The sequence below is a fragment of the Pundamilia nyererei genome, unplaced genomic scaffold, assembly GCF_000239375.1.
Source record: "Pundamilia nyererei isolate P.nyererei 1_Seehausen unplaced genomic scaffold, PunNye1.0 scaffold00234, whole genome shotgun sequence".
Taxonomy (NCBI): domain Eukaryota; kingdom Metazoa; phylum Chordata; class Actinopteri; order Cichliformes; family Cichlidae; genus Pundamilia; species Pundamilia nyererei.
This window is the reverse complement of record NW_005187635.1, coordinates 438,303-458,760: the sequence shown is the minus strand read 5'-3', so window position 1 is coordinate 458,760 and position 20,458 is coordinate 438,303. Positions and strand designations below refer to the sequence as shown.

At 38.8% G+C, this 20,458-nt stretch overlaps 2 protein-coding genes across 4 annotated transcripts in view; both read right to left on the bottom strand.

The window, feature by feature from the left end:
• Positions 1-1,956: 1,956 nt before the first annotated feature.
• LOC102199898 (uncharacterized) lies at positions 1,957-7,784 on the bottom strand. The gene is made up of 4 exons (XM_005748950.1): positions 7,703-7,784; positions 5,236-5,698; positions 3,258-3,388; positions 1,957-2,764 (listed from the first exon to the last, which is right to left on the bottom strand). The coding sequence occupies exons 2-4, from the start codon at positions 5,688-5,690 to the stop codon at positions 2,592-2,594; spliced, it is 759 nt and encodes a 252-aa protein (XP_005749007.1). The 5' UTR covers positions 5,691-5,698; positions 7,703-7,784; the 3' UTR covers positions 1,957-2,591.
• Positions 7,785-8,439: 655 nt separating this feature from the next.
• rab11fip4b (RAB11 family interacting protein 4 (class II) b) overlaps positions 8,440-20,458 on the bottom strand; it is a 51,229-nt gene continuing 39,210 nt past the window's right edge. For 2 of the 3 annotated variants that reach the window (XM_005748949.2, XM_005748947.1), the window contains exons 4-14: positions 20,259-20,393; positions 17,436-17,471; positions 16,430-16,529; positions 15,946-16,049; positions 15,368-15,508; positions 14,943-15,024; positions 14,028-14,165; positions 13,683-13,841; positions 12,054-12,134; positions 11,461-11,604; positions 8,440-10,748 (exon numbers count right to left, since the gene is read on the bottom strand). In XM_005748949.2, coding sequence (XP_005749006.1) covers positions 10,632-10,748; positions 11,461-11,604; positions 12,054-12,134; positions 13,683-13,841; positions 14,028-14,165; positions 14,943-15,024; positions 15,368-15,508; positions 15,946-16,049; positions 16,430-16,529; positions 17,436-17,471; positions 20,259-20,393 — 1,237 coding nt within the window. In that variant the 3' untranslated portion in view covers positions 8,440-10,631. The remainder of the gene's footprint in view (positions 10,749-11,460; positions 11,605-12,053; positions 12,135-13,682; positions 13,842-14,027; positions 14,166-14,942; positions 15,025-15,367; positions 15,509-15,945; positions 16,050-16,429; positions 16,530-17,435; positions 17,472-20,258; positions 20,394-20,458) is intronic. The other variant, XM_005748948.1, reaches the window with a different exon arrangement.

Genomic DNA, 20,458 nt, shown 5'->3' with positions numbered 1-20,458 from the left:
CTGTAAAGTATTGAAATGTTTCGGCAGAACTTGGCATGATGTTACTGAACTATGGAATTTGAGCTTTAATTCAAGGGGTTAAAAAAATATTATGTTATTATATTTTTTTAATGTTTACTTTATTAGTGTTCTATTTTAAGTGGTCAAATGTGATGGACTATTTATTCAAAAGCTGTTTATCAACAGGCAAGGAGATTTTTATTGTATTTTTTAATCAATTAGGCAGGTAAAGGGCAAGTCGAATAGCCATCCTCAGAATGTAAAAAAAACAAACAAGAAAAAACAAACAAACAAAAGAACTCAAAACCACCAAAAAGATAATGGAGAAAATGTGGAGAAACAATAGAAATAATTCAGGTACAAAAATTAAGAGCTCACATGAGCTTCGCACATCGCAACATAATAAAGTCTGATTGTTTATGGAAGACAACAATGAGGATGATCGCAGGATCCTTTCCATGGGAAAAAAAAATTCACAAGTTTCATCCTCTGCTGAACAACATAACACAAAGAGATAAAGGGAAGGCTTCAAACACTACAAGATTTAAACCACTCCTTGGGTTTTTGAACAGCAATGCCAGATCTGCAATTTTGCAGAACAAACAACCAAAAAATGAAAGGCCATTTATCCAACAATATCTGTAAGAGAGGAAGCTAAGATCTGCCCGTACCAGAGTAAAGTATGGAGTATGCTTTTAACAGCTCATGATCTGACACATACTCTGTAACACACACTAGAGGCAGTGTGATGCATGGTCATGTATGCCTTTCACTGGGTCACTAAAACACAGAAGACACAGGATGAATTCTGTGTTTAGGGATATAACTGCTGGTAAAATTCAGACAAATGTAGCAAAGTTTACTAGACAGATAATGTACAATGAAACTAAATATACAGTGAAAGCAACCCAGGACATTTTAAACTTCAAGAAGTGGATTATTCTGCAATCAATTACCTGAGCTGTCCCTGACAGAATGCTTTGAGTGGAAACATAAAGAGCCTAAAGCTCCTCAAACAACATCTGAACACAGTCACTGTATAGGTCTGGCAAAGCATCACAAAGGAGGAAACCTGTTATTTGGTCTGATCTGAACCTGACAGAACAGCATTCCACTCGCTTAAAGCAAACATAATGGCCTAAAATCCTTCAAACAAACACTGAAGACAGCCTCAGTATAGGTTTGGCAAAGGATCACAAAGGAGGAAACCTATTACTTGGTCATGTTTATGAATTCCAAATTTCAGGCAGTCACTGCTTGTGAAGGATCCTCAACAAAGAAATCTAAAATATTTGTTAAGTTAATTTGTCTAAATACATTTGAGTCCCCGAAAATAGGGGACGGGGTATAGATGGTGGTAATTCCTCAACACCTGAGGCAGTATTTCTGTTCAGCTGCTTGAATTAGAGCTGAAAATCTGCACTTGAACAGGTTTTGATTGATTCATTTCAGATCTACTATTGTGTTTAAAGAAAAAAAGCATTATGAAAATTGTTACTTGTTACTAATTGCTACTTCATATTAAAACATTTTAAATGGACCCATTTGATTATAAAAATATCTGTAAACATATTTAGTACAACTAAATGGCATTAATCAGCTCAGTGTCTTATTGCATTCTGAATTCAACACCAGGGAGAAATGGGCTGAGCACTATGCAAGTAAATGCCTCTTTCTCTCAAGTCCTTGGGAATGAACCCATTGAACTCCCTGAGGTGTATGGAAATAACTAGCAGAATGCAAAATCTTATATCCACTCTGCCATCTAGTGGCCAGAAGCCATTATTGCTTCTAAAGAGCCGTTAAGTAGCAACAGATGGTAAGGTTTCAAATCCATTTGTTTGTGGTTAAATGGTGAAAAGAAGGTGGGCCTTCTTGTTTAATAACATTTTTTGACAGTGGCGATGAAAAAATGCAGGGTTTAAGCACAAGTTAGAAGAAAATGTGATTTATTATGGTAATAAAAATGATATGAACAACCAGAAAATCACGTTCTTATTACATAATCAAACCATACTTTCTTGGTTAAATCAACTATTCCATGAGTGTCAAAATAAAATAGTTACTTCATGTACTTGCTGTGAACAGGGGGTGTTTATAAACAGATTAAACAGATCTTTCAGCTCAAATGAGCAACTCATAACAACATGGTATTAACTTCAGGCATTTTAAAACACAAAGAAACAGTTAAAACTAGTATTTTGCTCTTTTAGCACAGACAAGAAAAAGAATGGAAATATAAGATGAAAACGAAACAGGAAATGCATGACCTGTGTGAGGAACAGCACTAACTGCAGCAATGAAACTAAAAGTAGTAGTTGTAATAAAACCAACCTTTAAGATCACAAAATCCAAAGTATTTTGTTGTAATATAAAACAAATATAAAACCTGAATTTTAAATATAAAATAGAACCTACAATAAAAAACAACCAGATGGTAACCTAGACTCCACCGCACAATCTTTTACCAATAAAGTTAAATTTAATGTTTTCCACTAAACCAAATGAGAACGAAACAAATATTTTAGAAACAGATGTTGTTAATTCTCATGTCAACCATTATTCTAACATATAGGCATACGCCCAGCTTACTAGTCAGCGTCTGCGAATTGGTCTGGCTCAGTGGGAATGATGTGACGGGACCATATCAGGGGGTGTGGGTGGTGCACCGCTGGTGTGTAACTGGCTGACACGGGCAGGGCCGCTGTGTCCCTTTGCTTCAGTGTCAGGTCCTGCAAAGCAAAACGGAGGACGTCTTCTGGACCTGAAACAGGCAGCAACACACGTCATGGCCTGAATCCTAAAAGTAGTACTGACACCTACATCAGCTTCAATGAAAACAGGATGCTGAAGGACTGAAACTTGCTGTTTCTAATATTCATTTTTAATTTAGTATATATCCTGGCACTTTTATGCACATTTGACCATTTAAATGAAAGGAAACGTAGATAACACTTTATAACTGCAATGAGCCATTTCAAAGTGGCTCTGTGTGGCAAGACTCGCTTCTCTAAGGACTTTGGTTTCAGCAGTTTTCCTTTATGACAGAAAAGGTAATGACTACTACTACTATTAATACACATCAGGTAAACTTTAAAATTTCCTTGTTTGACCTCAGTGGTGAAGATATATTCAGTAATCAACCTTACAGCAACATAAATTTATAACTTATTACATATGCATGTATATAATAACTAAGACATTTAAATTCAGTACTGTAAAGAGAGTAGATGTCATGAAAATGTTTTTTTCTTTACCATAAGGTCTGACCCGAAAACACATGTTTTTCCAGTCAGAGCGCGTGCCCTCCTGGATCTCTTTTCCCCAGTCTTCCTCCGCTTCTATGGGTGCGGGTGAAAGAATTTCCGGGTAGACGACTTCTTTGTCTCTGCAAGAGGGCTCATGTTAATTAAAGCAGCGGTCCCCAACCTTTTTTGCGCCACGGACCGGTTTATGCCCGACAATATTTTCACGGACCGGCCTTTAAGGTGTCGCGGATAAATACAACAAACTAAAACTAGTACCGGTACCGAAAAAAAGAAAATTTATTCATAACACATGCGAAAAGACCAAGGAAAACCGAGTAAACAATAAAAACGATAACGAAATAACGCTGAAAACCGATAAAAACCCTGAAAACTATACATTTCACACCTGAGCCTCAACTCTCGCGGCCCGGTACCGGTCCGAGGGTTGGGGACCGCTGAATTAAAGTGTTCCATAATCAGAGGGAAGGGAAATTAATTACATATTTGAAATACATTTCTGGTTGTTAGTGGCAGTATTTTTCGCCACAGTTTACATCTGATGTGTGCACAAAACCATTAATGTTGGAATTACTGTAACTGTGTGCTTTAAAAAAAATGCTATACAAATAAAGTTAAATTTATGAGTATTATAGAGAATTTTTATGCTTTATTTCATGCTGTCATTATGTGAATGAGATGAAAAAAATAATTTACCATTCCCATACGTTTTCACTGAATATAATAATTCAGTACAATATGCACAACTCATTCTTCACATCCAGAAGAAGCTTTGATGCATCTCTCCACTCAGTCTCAAGCATTAAAGGGTTATGGGAAGATGGGCTGTTTATACAAGAGCAGCTGGTCAGGGTGATAGAAGGGCAGCAGGACGGTTATCTGCTCCTTTGTGCAAAGAATTAACCTCCAGCGGGCTGCTCATGTACATGTTTATGTCGCTCCGATGCATCTGTTATCACTTTAATTTGCACCGAAACAAGTGAAATGGATTCACAATGATTTATGCTTTTTACCTGGACACAATGATATCCCTTAAGTCTCTGTGTGTAAATCTACAGACAGATTTGAGCCTAACTATTATGTTTTTAGTGTTCATACTGTGCTGGCTGGAGATTTAAGAGACAGATATGCACAAGAATATTGATATCACTCTCACATGTTACTCACAGCAAGATAAGCAGTTATCTAAAATAATAACTAAAGCATTCAATTTTCTGTCATCTCATCTGAAACTTCACTCAAGTTGGGACTGAAAGCATTTATTCTTCTACTTCATGAGTATAATTTTTGTACAGGAATACTTTTAATGACTGTTTCCAATACAAAATTATAGTGTGAAATTGTCTGCACTACAGGAGCTTTTATAATTTCACATATTCAATCTATGGACACATCTGAATCCCCCTCGCTCTGTGCACAGTCCCACTGGAATGGCATTCCCTAGGCTGTTCCCATAAATCTGGAAGCATAGAATTGAGAACCCCCCTTGCTTGAAGTAAAGGACCCTGGCTAACCCTAAAAAACAACCCCATAGCATTATCCCTCCTCCATCAAACTTTACAGTTGACTTTTATGCACCTTGTTCTGTACTTCAGGGCTGAGTTGCAATGGTTCGTAATTTATGAGGGAAGAACTTCACAAACTTAACTGATTTATTACAAAAGTGGCATCCTATTACAGTACCCCACTCAGATTTAATGAGGTCTTTAGAACAACCCATTCTTTCACAAATGTTTGTATTTGTTTTTATGCAGAAGGGAGTAAACTTGACTCATCTCCATCAGCTGAGCATTACGTATTACTTATCTGTCTCAGGGCCTCTGCAGTAGTAAATCTTGCTACTCTAGGGCTGTTATTAAAGGTCCACTGCAAAACCATTAAAAAAACGTGTTGATTTTAAGTAGAATCAACACATATAGGTATATATAGGCTGGACTTGAGAACTTTAAGATTAAGATAAGTGATGCACCTCTTCTTGTGTCTCGATCTCCTCCACCTTTTCTTCTTCCCTGACGCCGATAGGCTGGGATCTGGTACCTTTTGGTCAATGTTACTGGGTGGAGCACTAACTTTGGCTGAGTTACCACTCAGGAGATCTTCACTGCCGTTTCCATCAGATGCTGGGGCATCACAGAGAGCTGGAATTTTGCATCCTTGTTTCTTGAGGGTCCCTGAGGGTGCTGCTTTTGTACTCTTGCCTTTGTAGCCATAGTTAAAATAATCGTTAATCCTGTATGTGGGTTTAGGACCATGCTGTGTGCCAGCTGGTGTGCTCCTACTGATTCTGCTGGCAGAAGCTGAGCATCCATTGTAAACAACTGCTCCATTAACCAAACCTGTGTTGTTGATCAGATCATTGGTTTTACGGCTGCTGTGATAGGTTCCCCTTCTGTTAGGCTCAAAGTTCATACAAGCCTGAGGCATCGCTTCACCTGTGAAACAGATGGAAGAGATTGGCTGAATTTCTTAGATGATTTGTGTCAGTTGAGTGTGATTAGACCAAAAGTGACCCAAATGTTATACTTGGACTTCTTTAGAGACTTTAGTTAATAATGAAAACATGTCATTAACGGCACCAACAGACCTCAGGTTATTTACATATCAAAGAGATTATCTAATTCTTACAGTGACTGACACTGAGAACACTATACTTTCAAATGTAAATTACTGACAAGTCTCCTTCCCTTTATACTAAGGACTGTTGGTTTTAGTGACGTTTCTAAACATATTTCCTGTATTAAAGTCTGATTCACAAACATTTACTTTTAGTGTGAATAGGCAGCTTTGAGCTGACAAATCTGGATATCGTCTGATTAGCAGTAGCTTCATTTTTCAGCATGACAATAATCCCAAACACACTGCCAATGAAGTAAACGCCACATGGAACTAAAAATCCCCCCCACCCACAGTGAAACAGTATCTGTCATGGATTGGCCTTCCCAGAGCTTGGACCTCAACAGTATTGAAACAATGTGCGATCAATTTGTCAGAGGAGGGAACAAAAGCCAGCCAACATCCAAAAGCTTTTGGGTGTCCTTCAGGATGCCTGGAAAACTACTCCTGAAGACCACTTAAAGAAATTACAAGAAAATCTGTCTAAAAGAGACATCCATACCATTATTGACTTTCATTAATTGTAAAAAGCCTGTTTTTGCCTCTTATACTGTTTTTTCCATTTATGTTTGCACATGCTCAATACATCTCTGCACCCATCTCATTCTTTTTCTACGGAGCCCCGCAGGGGACATGGGAGAAAAAAAAAAATTAAGACTGACTTTTCCGAGATCTCGCAAAACTTTTAGCCGCATTCTTTTTTTCTTTTTTTTTTTATTGACAAAGCACAAAATACAAATACAAAATAGCAAACACAATGTCAGGGGGTTCGTATAAAAAAGCAAAATAGACACAGTCTATTATAGAATCACATAATATTGAACAGGGAACATAGGTTTACGGTTTTGACAGCTTTTTGATTTTGAGAATGTTGTATGGTTTTAACATATTGTTTGGTTTCATTTAAAAAGCACCGAAAGGATGGTTTTGCGTTAGATAATTTCGACTTATGTATATGAAATTTAGCCAATAATATCAATAAGTTAATCTTTTAGCCGCATTCTTCGGACGCCGGCTCGAAGCCAACCGGGAGGTCGAGGCACGATGTGCCGGGAAAGCGGTGTTCCACCCGGCTGTAGTAGGTCTCGACCTCCCGTTAGCTTCGAGCTAACGGGAAGAATGCGGCTAAAACTTTTGCGAGATCCCGAGTTTGTTTTGCGAGATCTCGCAAGTCCGTCTTAATTTTTTTTCCTCCCATGTCCCCTGCGGGGCTCCGTATTTTTCCTTTTACAATACCAAAAAAGATGGGGTGGCTCAAAGCTTTTGCACAGTACTATATAAAAAGTCTAAACTTGGGGAATGGTTTTAATGAGGACTTAAAACTGTGCAATTCATTTTTTGTCTAGTGCATATACTGACTAATGATTGTTTTTGGTGAAATTTAGTTGGTGTGTCTCTATAGAAAACAATGGCGGTCCATTAAGCTAAACTTTCAGCCTAAACCTTTTCAGTCAACACCTTTCTTACTTTTTTCTGTTAAATAGTTATTTTCATTGGTATTAATAAAAAAACTAAACAATAAATAATTTAAATCGTAAACAATTTTACCTTAACAATAACCAAACATACTGACACTTAGCTAGCTGTGTGCTCTTTTAACCCCAGTGAATGTAGGCGCCCTGTTTTCTGTTAGCGGGCTAACAACTTTAGCGCCATTATCAACAGCTATCGTCATGCCGGCTGCTAAAAGTTTGTGAGCTTCCTGTGGGAAGAAAACAACAGGGAGCGGATAACATACACGGAAAGCACCAAGTTATGCGTTCACATGCAAGTTTACCTTAAAACATCACTCACATTATGCTTCATTTTAATTTAACTCTTACCTGCACCGCTGTGTCGGGCACACCAGCCGCGTGCAGCACCCAGCTGATCAAATGAAGCTGCGCAGTTCGCCGATAGGAGGCGCCAGAGTACACAAATACTGCTCCGAGAGCAGGTACAAATAAATATATAAATGAAAGAAGATAAAGAATAAAATATAAAAATAAAACTAATGTATAAAAATAAATAAATGAAGTAAATAAATACATAAAACAATAACTGGCATTTATAATCCGCAAAATCTCTAATAACACCTAAATTAACTGTAATGTAATTAGTCAAATGAGGTAAAACTACATGTATAAAAGCACCAGTCACAGTCAAATCAGATAGAAATGTTTTTTCTGTCGTTGCTCCAAAATAATGTTGTAAGGAAGATTTATTTAATAATTATTTTTGGTTTGTTTTTTTCCCTCAATGCCTGGGCTTACATGGGTATTGACCATACATAACTAAACAGCGCAGTGCTGCCCTTTTACAAAAGGTTGTAAATCTTGCGTTTTAAGATTTCCCATATGAGAATACACAATACACACAAACACATAAAATAAAACATTAAAGTTAAAACATTCTCATTTGGTGACATGACTATTTTCATGCCAGCGCAAACACTTTTATTTACAGCAAAGTACATAATGGCAGCTAAGACAGCAGCAGCATACACTTTAGGCACAATGTTTATGTTTTAGAAACTATAGCTGAATTCAAATGAAAATAACAGAAATTTCATGAGACAACATCACTGCCAAAGCCATTTTTTATTGCTATTTAAGATGACTGCATCCAATCGGATCGTCCTAATAACAGAAAGCTAAAAGCCATGAGTTTGTGACAGTTTTTACAGCTCAGTGTGTCTTGAATTTTTGTTTTTTTACTTGAAGAATGGCATAAGTGGATTAAAAGTGAAAAGATTTAAGATGCAAAACAGGACACAGATCAGCAGGTACTGGTAATAAGTTAATATTGCTCATAATAGTCACCGTTTAAGTTAGGAAGACAGTAAACAACCATATATAAAAACCCACTTTGAAGCTGATTGAAAATCAGTGGACTTACTGAATCTAACAAAAACCTTGAAAAAAAACTCAAAAGTCATTGCTCACTCTGTTTATATAAAAAAAGGAAAGAAAAGAAGATAAACTGGCTTGCATACGTCACAGTCTTGTGCTATACTGCAAACAGGACAGCTAAGCAACAACAATTAGTTTCTTGATTAATCTGTATAAAAGTGTTTTCTCAGTATCAATCTGAAAAAAGATTGGTGAGTGGCACATAAAATACAAATTATCACTAGATAATTACAACATTTACAAGTCATGAAAATGTCATACATAGACAGAAAACGCACTTTCCAAAAAACAGCGTAAATCTATAGCGAGATTATCTCGAAAAATGTCCTCAAAAGGCACAGACAGAAGTAAATGTGACCATGCAAAAGGAAACAAAACCTTTTTTTGTGCAAGGAAGCAAAACTCAAGTTTAGAATAATTACATAATACATGAGATTGTAATTGTTTCCCCTCTGAAAACAATGCCCTCCATATAACAGTACTAAATACTGTACACATGTTGCCAAATGTATTAACCAGTTTCAATGGAAAACTGCTTTTTTGGCCACACAGAAAGTTAATGAGGAATCGTACATTCGTGATATTTACAGTTTAAGAGGGCTTCAGAGTCATTGGGGCTTAAACTACAATCTGCAACCTGCTGTAGGTGCAAATGTGACAAATCAAGTCTTTTGTACCAAAAAGTGAGTCTCCTGTGCACGCTCACATCCGGTATCCAAGTCACTGAACATGAAAAGACAACTTGGTAAACCACGTTACAATGGCTACCAGTCACTCCACCTCACGCTGTACATTCACATCTTTATATTTCTGTGCAACATCATTTGGGGTCTATTGCAAAGCAACAGTGACTTTTTATCAAGCTCAAGTTTAGCTAGCAAATAGCAGCCATGGAAGTTACAGTTTGAAGACACTCCTTGGTTGCAGCTTCGGCGCCATAACGCGACACTCAGCGACTCGTCTGTACCAACTAAGGGCCACTTCTCAGTGAAAACTGTTCACCGCTTTAGGACTGATTGATGTACGAAGTGTGGTTTCGTGGAAGACGTGCGCAAGAGTGAACGAAAAACGAAATTTCACTTTCAGTGTACCTTCATCGACTTCACAAAAAGCCTCTTTTGGTAGCATACCTGGCCTATCATGTAACATCCCCACCTGTTTAGGGTCAACGCTCTTCCTTAATTCATCGTCTTCAATTTATAATGTGGGCATCACTCTTTTTCTCTCTCTGACCGCTTGTGCCTCGCTTCTCGACCTTCTTTCAGCACATACTTGTCCAAATATGTCATCACACGCACTCAGAGACTGGCAACAGTGGCCTGGCCTGTCTCACTCTGGATTTAAAGTCTGCTTGTCATGTTGCTCTACTGTCTTATTGTGCCTCTCTACGCCATGCCAAACAGCTTCAGGATAAAGCTGTTTACATTTTCTTTTTTTTTTTCTCCAGTTTTCATGTCCAGTGTACTAAATCAAGTGAATCTTCAACGCACGTTGGACACTGAATATTCCTGGAGTTTTCACAAGAGATCAATCTTGTGACTTTAACTCCAGCTCACAGCATAGACAGAATAAAAATGTGATCAAATGAGTAGAACAGTCACAGTAGCATAACCAGTCAGTGAACAATCACTGGCTGAGAAAACTCCCTTTTGTTCAACACAGAATCCCCTTCTACCATCCTGAAGAGACGCTCTTCTTGGCACAAACAGCAGGGGGCGATGCATGTCTGTTTACGTAAGACTGGCTCTGTTTTTCTGTACACTTTCCCCCCCGATTCAGGTCACCCTGCTCTGATCAGACAACTGGAATGATCCTCACTCTCCCAAGATCAGGAACGCTGCTCATTCCAGTTGAGTCGCTGCTAGTTCTTTATCTCTAGAATGGAGGGGTTGTGGTCCAGGATGTTCAGGATGATTTTGTCCATGTACTGCCGCAGACGTAAATTGATCTCCTCTTGCTCCTTCAGGGCTTCCATTAACTAGGGAGAAATATGTACAATACATGTTTATTCATTAGAAAAAAAAATGTTACTATGATTCAGTTACATGACAATGAGCTCACTGTACTCAAATGGCCACCATAGTTACCACATCTGCATCCATTAGGGCAACTTTTTGATGTAGCAAAAAACCTGCATCAGCTTTGTGATGCTATCATTTCAACATGGACCAAAATCTGAGGAATGTTTCTGTCACCTTGTTGAATCTGTGCCACGAAGAATCGAGGCAATTTCAATGTCACTAGCAAGGTGTACCTAATAAAGTGGCTGTTGACTGTATTATAATTTTAGAAAAAATAAAACTTTTAACCAACCAACCAAAAAAGTAATGCCAATGTTGAAAAAAAATCTAACTAATGCACTGAACTCCTCTGAAAACAAGGAATGAAAATAACATTTTAAAAACTGCACAGAAATATGATAACTCATAGTAATGCTCTCCTCATTATGCAGATATAGATTTAATTGTAAAACAGAGGTAGATGCGTAACATCGTACTGCTGTGATATGGCCTGAAAAACAGCTATTTCTCACTGTAACTAAGGAACCTGTAAGCACTGAGATAAAACCCTGTCTGGAAGCTGTCAGTAAGACTCAGAATATTAAAAAAATAAAATAAAAAAAAAGAAATCACATTGTAGCCGCAGGGGTGTTCATGTTCTTTGTTACAAGTCTGCATAACTGATTTTACCTGGTCTCTGGAGGCATTATCGATCTCAGCAGCTAGAGACTGAGCCTTGGTCTGTGTGGCAAACAGATTCTTGGCTTCATGCAGGCTGAGGCTGATGATCTGACCGTTCAGGTCCTCGTTCTGCTCTCTAAGCTTCTGGTTCTCCTAAAATGCAAAATCAGGGGAGGAGGTGGAGGACAGAGAGCGAGAAAGGACAAGATAAGTTCCTAGGCCATAAAAGTGCACTAAAATGACTTTTTAAAAAAAAGAAAAGACCACTACTCAAGCCACACTCAACCCATTTGACAAAGCACTGCGGTTGGTAGCAGCAAACTCAGCAATGCACGTCTATGTTTGCAGCACCTACGAGATGTAACATGGGTTATGCGTGTTACAGAACAAACTCTTCCCTGCTTTTTCTGGTGTGTTATGAAAGCTCCACGATCAAGTTGCCTTAAACTGCTGACAAGAGGTCAGTTTGCGTTTCCCTTAAGTCTATCCTTAAACATTAGTGAGGGAACTGCAGCGCCCGGTCAGCATGGACAACTTCACTCTACTCCATTGTCGTGATTAGTGGTTAATCGGTAGGTCAGAGGTCACGGAGGCAATTTTACCATCAGACCGGGACGGAGCCGAGCCCCAGTCAACACCAGGTGCTGGTATTCAGGGGGAAGAAAGTCCTGGGACACAAATCGCTGGACACACACACACACAGACATTTACAAAAAGGTGCACAGGCAAGCATAAGAGAGTGAATTCATCCTTCTCGTGGGTGAACAGAGGCCGTGATCCATCACATATAAAACACAGACAGTTTTATTACTTGTTCGAATTCAAAAGACATGCTGGTAACTCTGCTGGGAGGAGCAGATTTAGAGAAAGACAGGACACAAAGGCAGAATGAAACTACTGCTATTACTCCTTTACTTGCTTGCTTGCAAGGTGTGACAAGTTTGGCTCGAAGCCAGGAGGACATGGACCGTATCATGTTAAGTCACTGATAAAACGGACACTGAATGAATCAGCAGTTCTGGCCGGCTGTGCCATTTAAAAGTTACCTCAAGGCCACGTGGGTTTGATAACTCCAGATTTTTATGGTGCCTTTGTCTGGCTTAGGAACATCAAAGCGACATTTCTAATGCATATGAACTCGTGATTAAAAGTCACACAAAAGCTTCTGCACAACTGCTTTTATGCATCTTATCTGAGAGGACATCTGAAAAACACTTTCATCTGCTTGCTTATCTCTAATGTTTGCTTTACACCAGGTCTGGCCACTTAACAGGACTGCAACAATAAGATCTGCCTTGTAACTGTAGCAGGCAAAATGTCAGACAAACAGATCTTAAGGAAAAGATAAAGATCACATATCCTCTGCAGCTGGCACGGCATTTAGCAATGCTGAACTTCTCTTTAATGGTTAAAAGATCGGCACAGTACATCGGGGGATCACAGCAGTTCTAATGCACAACAATGTGTTCTGGCTGAATGTAGTCTGTGACACTATATGCTCAATTTTCATCTTTTGGTTGTAGCCACAAAAACAGCTTCATGTACACAAGCAGAAAGGTTTATGTTCCTCTGGCAGCCAGTTAGCTGTGTTAAACGTTGTGGAGGTGTACTTCAGAAAAAGTTAAAATACAAAAGGTGCTCATGAAAAGTTGTAAAACTGTATGTGATAACAGTGTATTTTTTTGAGCTGAATTTCTATTTCTAGGGGCGATTACTGTACTGAATGCATCATTCAGCGTGATAGACAGTGGAAACATATACATATGAGCCAATAACTTATAAAATCAGTCAAAAATATTCACATTCAACGCTGAATCAATCAAGTCTAAGAAGCCAGGGTACATGACCTGCTACTCTAATCAAATGAAACATGAATAATCTGTAAATAAATATTCATACATTACGTTACATTCAGTCTGTGACAGCTTAATCTGTACTTCTTACTTCTGTGCATCTACCACCTCCACATGCATGAAAAGCTCCGCGTAAACACATTTCAAAAAGCAGAAACTCCTCATTTCTGTCATACGATCAAATCAAAACAGCATTTAGATATTTTTGAAAATCCTTAGATTGCTTACATACATTGACTGAAGGATTGTAGAAAGTTTTAAACACTGTTTCATATTCTTATTGTTCATTATTCATAACAAACAAACAGTCTTAAAGCACATTCATTAGCAACAATACTCGCTGAACTGCCTATGCCCAACAGAGCATTTCATCAGTACCTGTTTGAGCCTCTTGACTTCATGCTCTAGCTCCACCTCCCTGCTCCTGTTGTTGAAGTCTGAGAGCCCCGTGGAGGAGCTTGGCCTCCGGCCTGACCTCTCTGCATCCAGCTTGAAGACCTGCAAGTGTTCCAGCTCTCGACGCAGGTCCTCTATCAGCTATGCAGCACAGAAAGAACGAATGAAAAACGTTATATAATGTGCAGAGGCAGCATATTGTAGGTGTAAGTGTATGAGTTGACATAAATGCTGCGAGAGACTGGTTACAGAGAAACTGAATGAGCAACATAACAAACAATCACACCTTGCTGTGTGTGTCTGGTTACATAAAATACTTCCTCCTACCTCCTGCATGGCATCCTTTTCTTTCTGGAACTGATGTCTATTTTGTTTCAGTTTGTCCATCATTTTCTTGTAAAGATCCATCTCATCCTTCAGGCGCAGGCTGGTATCCTCCAGCTTATCTGTCATCCTTTGCTTCTCCTAAGGATAGCCATATATACACACAGCTATAGTTTGAACTTTATTTTCCTTTATTTATCTGTGTGTTTGGTATTCAGGGTCATGGGAGTGCATTTCTTTTGAGCAAACAAGTTTTAGCACCAAGATAAAGTTTGCATTTATATTCTGTGATAAATTGCTTGCACAACATTTTGTAAGCTAGAGTCGGGTTTGGTGTCATTTGCATAGATACAAGTTCATAAATGAGGTGTGGTTCAAAACTAAGACGCTATCTCCACAGATATAATTACTGGCGTCTCTCTTTGGCTTTGTTAATGTTGAAGGAGTTGTCGCTGTGCTCACAGGCGTGGATAGAAATGAGAAAACCCGCCGCGTTCGCAAGAGAAACAGACACCAAACTGCAGAGATTCACATACACACAACCGATGACAGACAACTACTTAACCTTTTAAAGCCTAAGCCATGAAATAAATGGCAGAAAAATAAGTTTTTGGAAAATAGAGTGTTTACTGCACCTTCTGACAAAATGTTTTAAAAAATAAATTACATAATAATTTGCAAATATGAGTTTTAACATGTATCATATTTTCCACATAAGGTGGTTTTTTGTTGTTGCAATTTGTTCATTAAAAATGCATTGTGCAATTTCTTTTGGTTTTTCAGAAAAAAAAAAGTATACTGATGGTGTAAAAGTCTCAAAAACTCACAAAGACCCATGTATCAACTATAATACATCTGGCTTTAAAAGGTTAAATGACCAACACAGGAAATACAGCCAGAAACGTAAGCAACACTTACCTCATCCAGCTTCTCTGTCTGCGACTTGAGTCGGTTCATGTTAAGGGACATCTCATTATTCTCCTCCTCCAGCTGCTTAACTCTACAGACACAAAATCCCTTATGTCAGCGTGCATTTCTATAGTGTGGCACACAGTCAGCTAAGGCACTGGTTTGGGTAAAATACATGCTGTAGCTGTCCAGAGGCAGATGACTAAAACCCTGGGAGGACTCTCAGAGCTGTTAAGCATTTAGTTTTCTCCATTTTGCATTTATTTTCTTAAGCGAGCAGAGACTTAAACATCATTATCCAAGATATGGTCGGTGTCTAATTCTCTCCGATTATTATTGAACTATAATGAGTTTCACATATTTACATAAAAAAAGATAATGCACAAATAATTGGGAAATGTGCTCAGCAAATTGTGCAACTGTGTGTTTCTCACCGGTTGGTCAGCAGCTCTATCTGTGTGTTCCTGTCTCTCTCCAGCTTGCTGTAAGCCTCTCTGTGGCGTCTCAGGCCCTCCTGCACACTTTGCTCTGCCCGGGTCTCTTGGTCTTTCAGCTGCTCCTCCAGCTCATGAACCCTGATGATGAGGATGATGAACGCATCAGACAACATGATTTATTTTTTTGTTGCAAAGCATAAAAACCGAGCTTACTTTGGAAATGACTAAATGCTGCTGCAATTTTACACGAGTAATTTCAGTCAAATTATCTGCCCTTCATTTTCTTTTGTGCTGCTATAAATTAGACTAGATTCAACTTTAATGAGACTGTGCTGAGGATTGTACAAAGCCAGTGAAATGCAGTTAGCTGGAAGAGAACAGTCTATATACAGAAGTGCAAATGCAAATATACAGCAGCACTTTAAGTATGTTGGCATGTACAGCGAGTATAGCATATATGAGCATAAATAGTGTTGTCAGTGAAGAGATGTGTCTGTATAAATTACATGCATGTTACATAATTTTATGCTTATGTTAAGATAAGACTAGTGCAAAGGGGAAACAAAGTCCTCTACCTGTGTACTAGCTGAGTGTTCTCCTGCTTCAGTTTGGACTTCAGGTCACTGTTCAGCAGGATCTCATTCTCCAGTTCTGCCACCTTCTTCTCAAGAGAAGTGACCTGAGAGAAAAACAAACTGTGAAATTACACCAGAAACTAAATTAAATGTTACAATCCTATGCATCCCATGCATCTAAATTAGGTAATAAAGTTAACAGGGCAAGTTTGTAATTAAAAACAGATTCATAATGTTTTCTTTTTAACTTAAGTTTGCAAATGTAAGAACTGACAGAAATTAGTAAATGTATCATATTAAGCTGTAGCATTTTTTTAACATGCTGGAGGTGAGTGTTTAGTATCTCAGTTTTTCACTTCCACTGAAAATACTAGATCTGACATGATCACATCCAATGAGGAATCGACTTTTGTTTAAAAAAAAACACGCAGTCATGCAAATCACCACATGGAGCAAACTAACAGAAGGAAACATAAAGTCATACCTTCTCATTGATGTCGGTGTCGCAGGAGTCGATGCTGTCTCGGAAAAGGTCCTCTGTGCTGCCGTTACTGCTGCTCAAGTTGCTGTTGTGGAGCAGCTGCCTGCTCGAACAAACAGATAAACAGCTTAGAGAATATGCTCGGAATAGGTCCAGGCAATGACCGGTTCTGGGTGTTTATGTTTCTGCAGCGAAGCTGCTGCAAGGTAACCCAGATATAGGACACTACAGTGCCAAAGAAAAGAAGCTGCTGCAAACAGGATTAACATGAGCATTCTCACACTCACACCCACACAGGTGTGTGTACATCTGGCTGTGATATTTATGTCATAATGTAGTTTTTAGCTTCCCCATTGTAAACTGATGGAATAACGTGGGAAAAACAAGCTGCTGGCCTATTACTGAGATTAGCAACAGAGAGGAGAGGAAACAAAAAGGAGAAAGGGCAGAAGAACAGTTAAAGAGAGCCATAAAGTGAAAGCAGCCATCAAACCAGACAGAGGAGAAAGTAAGAAGAACAGGGAGACAGCCAAGCCTTATATTGAATACATAGATCAGGCCCGACAGGCCATTTTCACTCTGTCACTATAACTCAATTTCTGTGGCTGAAAATAGGACAAAAGCCTAGATACAAAACATCTCACTCACTACAGACCAACAGTCCATGTAGTGGGCCACTCCTGCCACTAAAAAAAGATGATGTCAAACTCGTTTCCTCAGCTCTGAGACAAAAAACAAAAGTTTGTACAGTGTTCTTGGCTCTATAATTCTTTGAATAACTAGTTAGAAATTAACCTATTTAGTGTGTGCAGTGATAGGACAGCTGAGAGATCAGGAAGCACTAGTTGATAATCTTGCTCTGTGTACGTCACTATGTCAACAAGATCGAACAAGCACGTGTAGGGCGGGCTGTATAATGCATAAACACGCAGAGGACAACTGAGTGACTTTGCCTGTAACGCACAGAAGCACATGCATGTGGACACAAACGCAAAGGTGAAAAGCCTACCTTCCAAAAGCAGTGCTGGAGATTTTCCTGTTGGGGCTACAAGGAGAAGAACAAGATTTCAGATTCTTTTCAGTCAATCATCATCATCTGTCCAGACACATAGCTCAACAATACAGTGGATGTAACCACTAATTTTAGCTATTTAGTGCGAGAGAGAGTAGGAAGCATTGGAAAAATGATCGCTGAAGGTCACTATTAATATTATTTTAGTCCTTGGTGAACAGGGCTTTCTGTCAGCTCTAGAGGGGGGACAAAGGCCCAAAGAGTTTCTGTATGATGTGCCTGGGATTCACATTAGATTAATAAAAATGAGCAAACACACTGCAGGGTTACCCAGTTGACAGCTGACACTGATATAAAGCGAACATCATCATTATGTCCTGGCACAAAACACTAGGCTTTCAAGGCTGGAGGATAAACAAAGTTAACGCAGCAGAATAGAGTGCAATTCGACCATTTTTATAAAAACAGCCTATTCTGTGCAAAAAATGATCACTGTTGTCTCTACAGTATGACTATGGGGCTTATGTGTGATGATGTCATACAGTTTCTCCTCGCTAACAGTTTAAGAACAAGATGTACTGTTTCCTTACAGCTAATGTTTCAGTTAAACTCACACCAACTCATGACTCCAAGGTGCCCAGTTCTTAAAAGAAAAACAAGCCCAGATCATCATCCCTCTACCTCTGTGCTTGGCAGTTGTTTTGAGGCGTTTGTGGTTTGTTCAGAGTCTGAGATGCAGCTCTAAGGTTTTTGTTTTTTTTTGCAATTCCTCTTATTTTGGGGAGAATTTATCCCTCCTGGGAAGAATGGCAGCTGTTTTGAATGCATCTCCTTTCAGAATAATGGACTTGACATGATTTGGAAATGGCTTTAAAATCCTTCTCAGATTGATGGGCAGCAAAAATTGTGTCACTTAGATGCATCACTGCCACGGACCTGAATGCACCAGCCTAGCAGTGCCAAAGCCTCTGCTTTTACAGAGGTGCTCACACTTCCTGGTGATCCGTTAATCAGTTGTGTTTGATAAGCAGCGCCTGGCAGTGACTTTGCCTCTTAGGTGCTGTGGGAGAAGTAAGTGTATGATAAGTTTTTCACAGGACTATACAGAGTGGTTTGAAGATTTTTCCCCCCATGATACACCAGTGTGTGAATGTGTGTGTGAATGGGTGAATGACTGAATGTAGTGTAAAGCGCATTGGGGTCCATAGGGACTAAGTAAAGCGCTATACAAATACAGGCCATTTACCATGACTTTACATTCAGTAGAAACAAATGTAAATTCATGTGAAAGGTTTGAAATTTATTCCCTATATATTTTTTATCTACACAAATTGCAAACATATGTTACAGTACGAGACTTTATCTAAAAGCTCATTCAGTCTGTAATTTACCAGCATTCTTACGTACAAAATTGAAAAATAAACAACAATCATCTGTAGCATTGTTTATAAAACAGAATCCCAAATTAGCATTATAAGCAGGTAATAGATGAACGCATTCACCAATCCAAGCATATGTTTTACAGCCTTAAATTACTTGAATGTATTTGCTATTAAATATAATAAGAGCTCAGACAAAAATCTGAAGGTTTGGATAACCTGTTCAATTCTTTACCATCCTGAACCTCATCAAACTCAGTCTCTAAATTAATACCCCTTTATTAACACAGCCCTTCTGTGAAGACCTAACACTACTCTGCCTGCGACTGGCTTGTGCTTGTCAGGGTCGGATACACGAAAACATGAAAAATAACTGTATGTGGATGTGGGTGTGTTTTTCAAACGCTGACACAGACGACAGGGAACAGAAGCAGCACGTCTCACAATGCATTCGAGAATTTCAGCTTTGGATTTTATTACATTTCTATTTTGGTAAAAACATTTACCCGCCAGCGTGGCAGCTAAACTTCGGTGATTGACACACCAAATGAAAAAACTATCCGGGTGACAATTTAAGAGCCTGTTTACAAAACATAAAACATTGTCTAAGCAACTTTATGTTGTGCTTAAACGGTTAACCCTTAATGAACTCTGACCATAGGAGAAGAATATAAACAAGTAATTCTTTAAATCTTTTAAGCCTTCTCTATTGCAGTATCTACGAGGGACTAACCCCCATAGAGTCCAACATCCATGTTTCAAATTGTACTCTAAGACATTTTTCTTAGTTGAATTTTCTAAAAAGTGTGCGTCTGCATGCCTGTGCATGTGTGTATTTGTGTTTCCAGGTGGACTGTACAGTTATTAATGGTCACTGCGGATTATGTTTCTAATAATAGTTTCCCTATTACAATGGGCGGTGAGGTAAGCTCAGGAGTGACAGCCTTACATAACGATCAATTAGAGTTTGTGTGTGAGCATGTGGAGAGATGATGTGTTCAGTCATGTGTGAAACCAGGCGAGGAATCATTTAAGACTCTGTAACAATGTGAGATCATTCACATTAAATGACAGTTTAAGAAAAAGAGCCACAGATAACAGTGTCTCCTGGGTCAGTACAATGTGAGTGGATGAATACACTTTAAATTCGGGATAGTTCACTTACGAGCTGACAGCATCTGTTTCTTCTCACGTAACAGTAGGGTGGATCCTTCCTGTCTCTTGTATAAATGAATTATTGTCTTCTATGTTTAGACAAATTACCTGCCAGGATAAATAACTCTAATTTCCAAAGAAACAAGGCATGTGTGCTCTTGTTTCGAAGCTTCTGCTAGTGGGAAATGTGTACTCTGCCTGGGAAAATTGCAGACTACGAAGGATTTTTGGAAATTATTAAATTATAAGATGACATCACTGTGTGTATGCGTTATGCGTGTCCTACCTGTTTGCTTTCAGGTTTTTGAGGCGAGCATCCAGGTCATTTAGCAGGTTGACCTTTTTACTGCACTGAGAACAGTAGACATCCGTCATTTCTCCGGTGTAATGGTGACGCACCTTACGAGGAGTCTGACCCGCACTATCAACACAAAGACACACAGTAACATAGACACAGTTACTGAAACCAATCAGACCATTTATCAA

Coding starts and splice junctions, on each gene's coding strand:
- LOC102199898 (XM_005748950.1), bottom strand. CDS start 5,690: ATGCCTCAGGCTTGTATGAACTTTGAGCCTAACAGAAGGGGAACCTAT. Junction 3,389..5,235: donor AGATCGAGACACAAGAAGAG/GTGCATCACTTA, acceptor GCCCTCTTGCAG/AGACAAAGAAGTCGTCTACC. Junction 2,765..3,257: donor TTTTCGGGTCAGACCTTATG/GTAAAGAAAAAA, acceptor TGCCTGTTTCAG/GTCCAGAAGACGTCCTCCGT.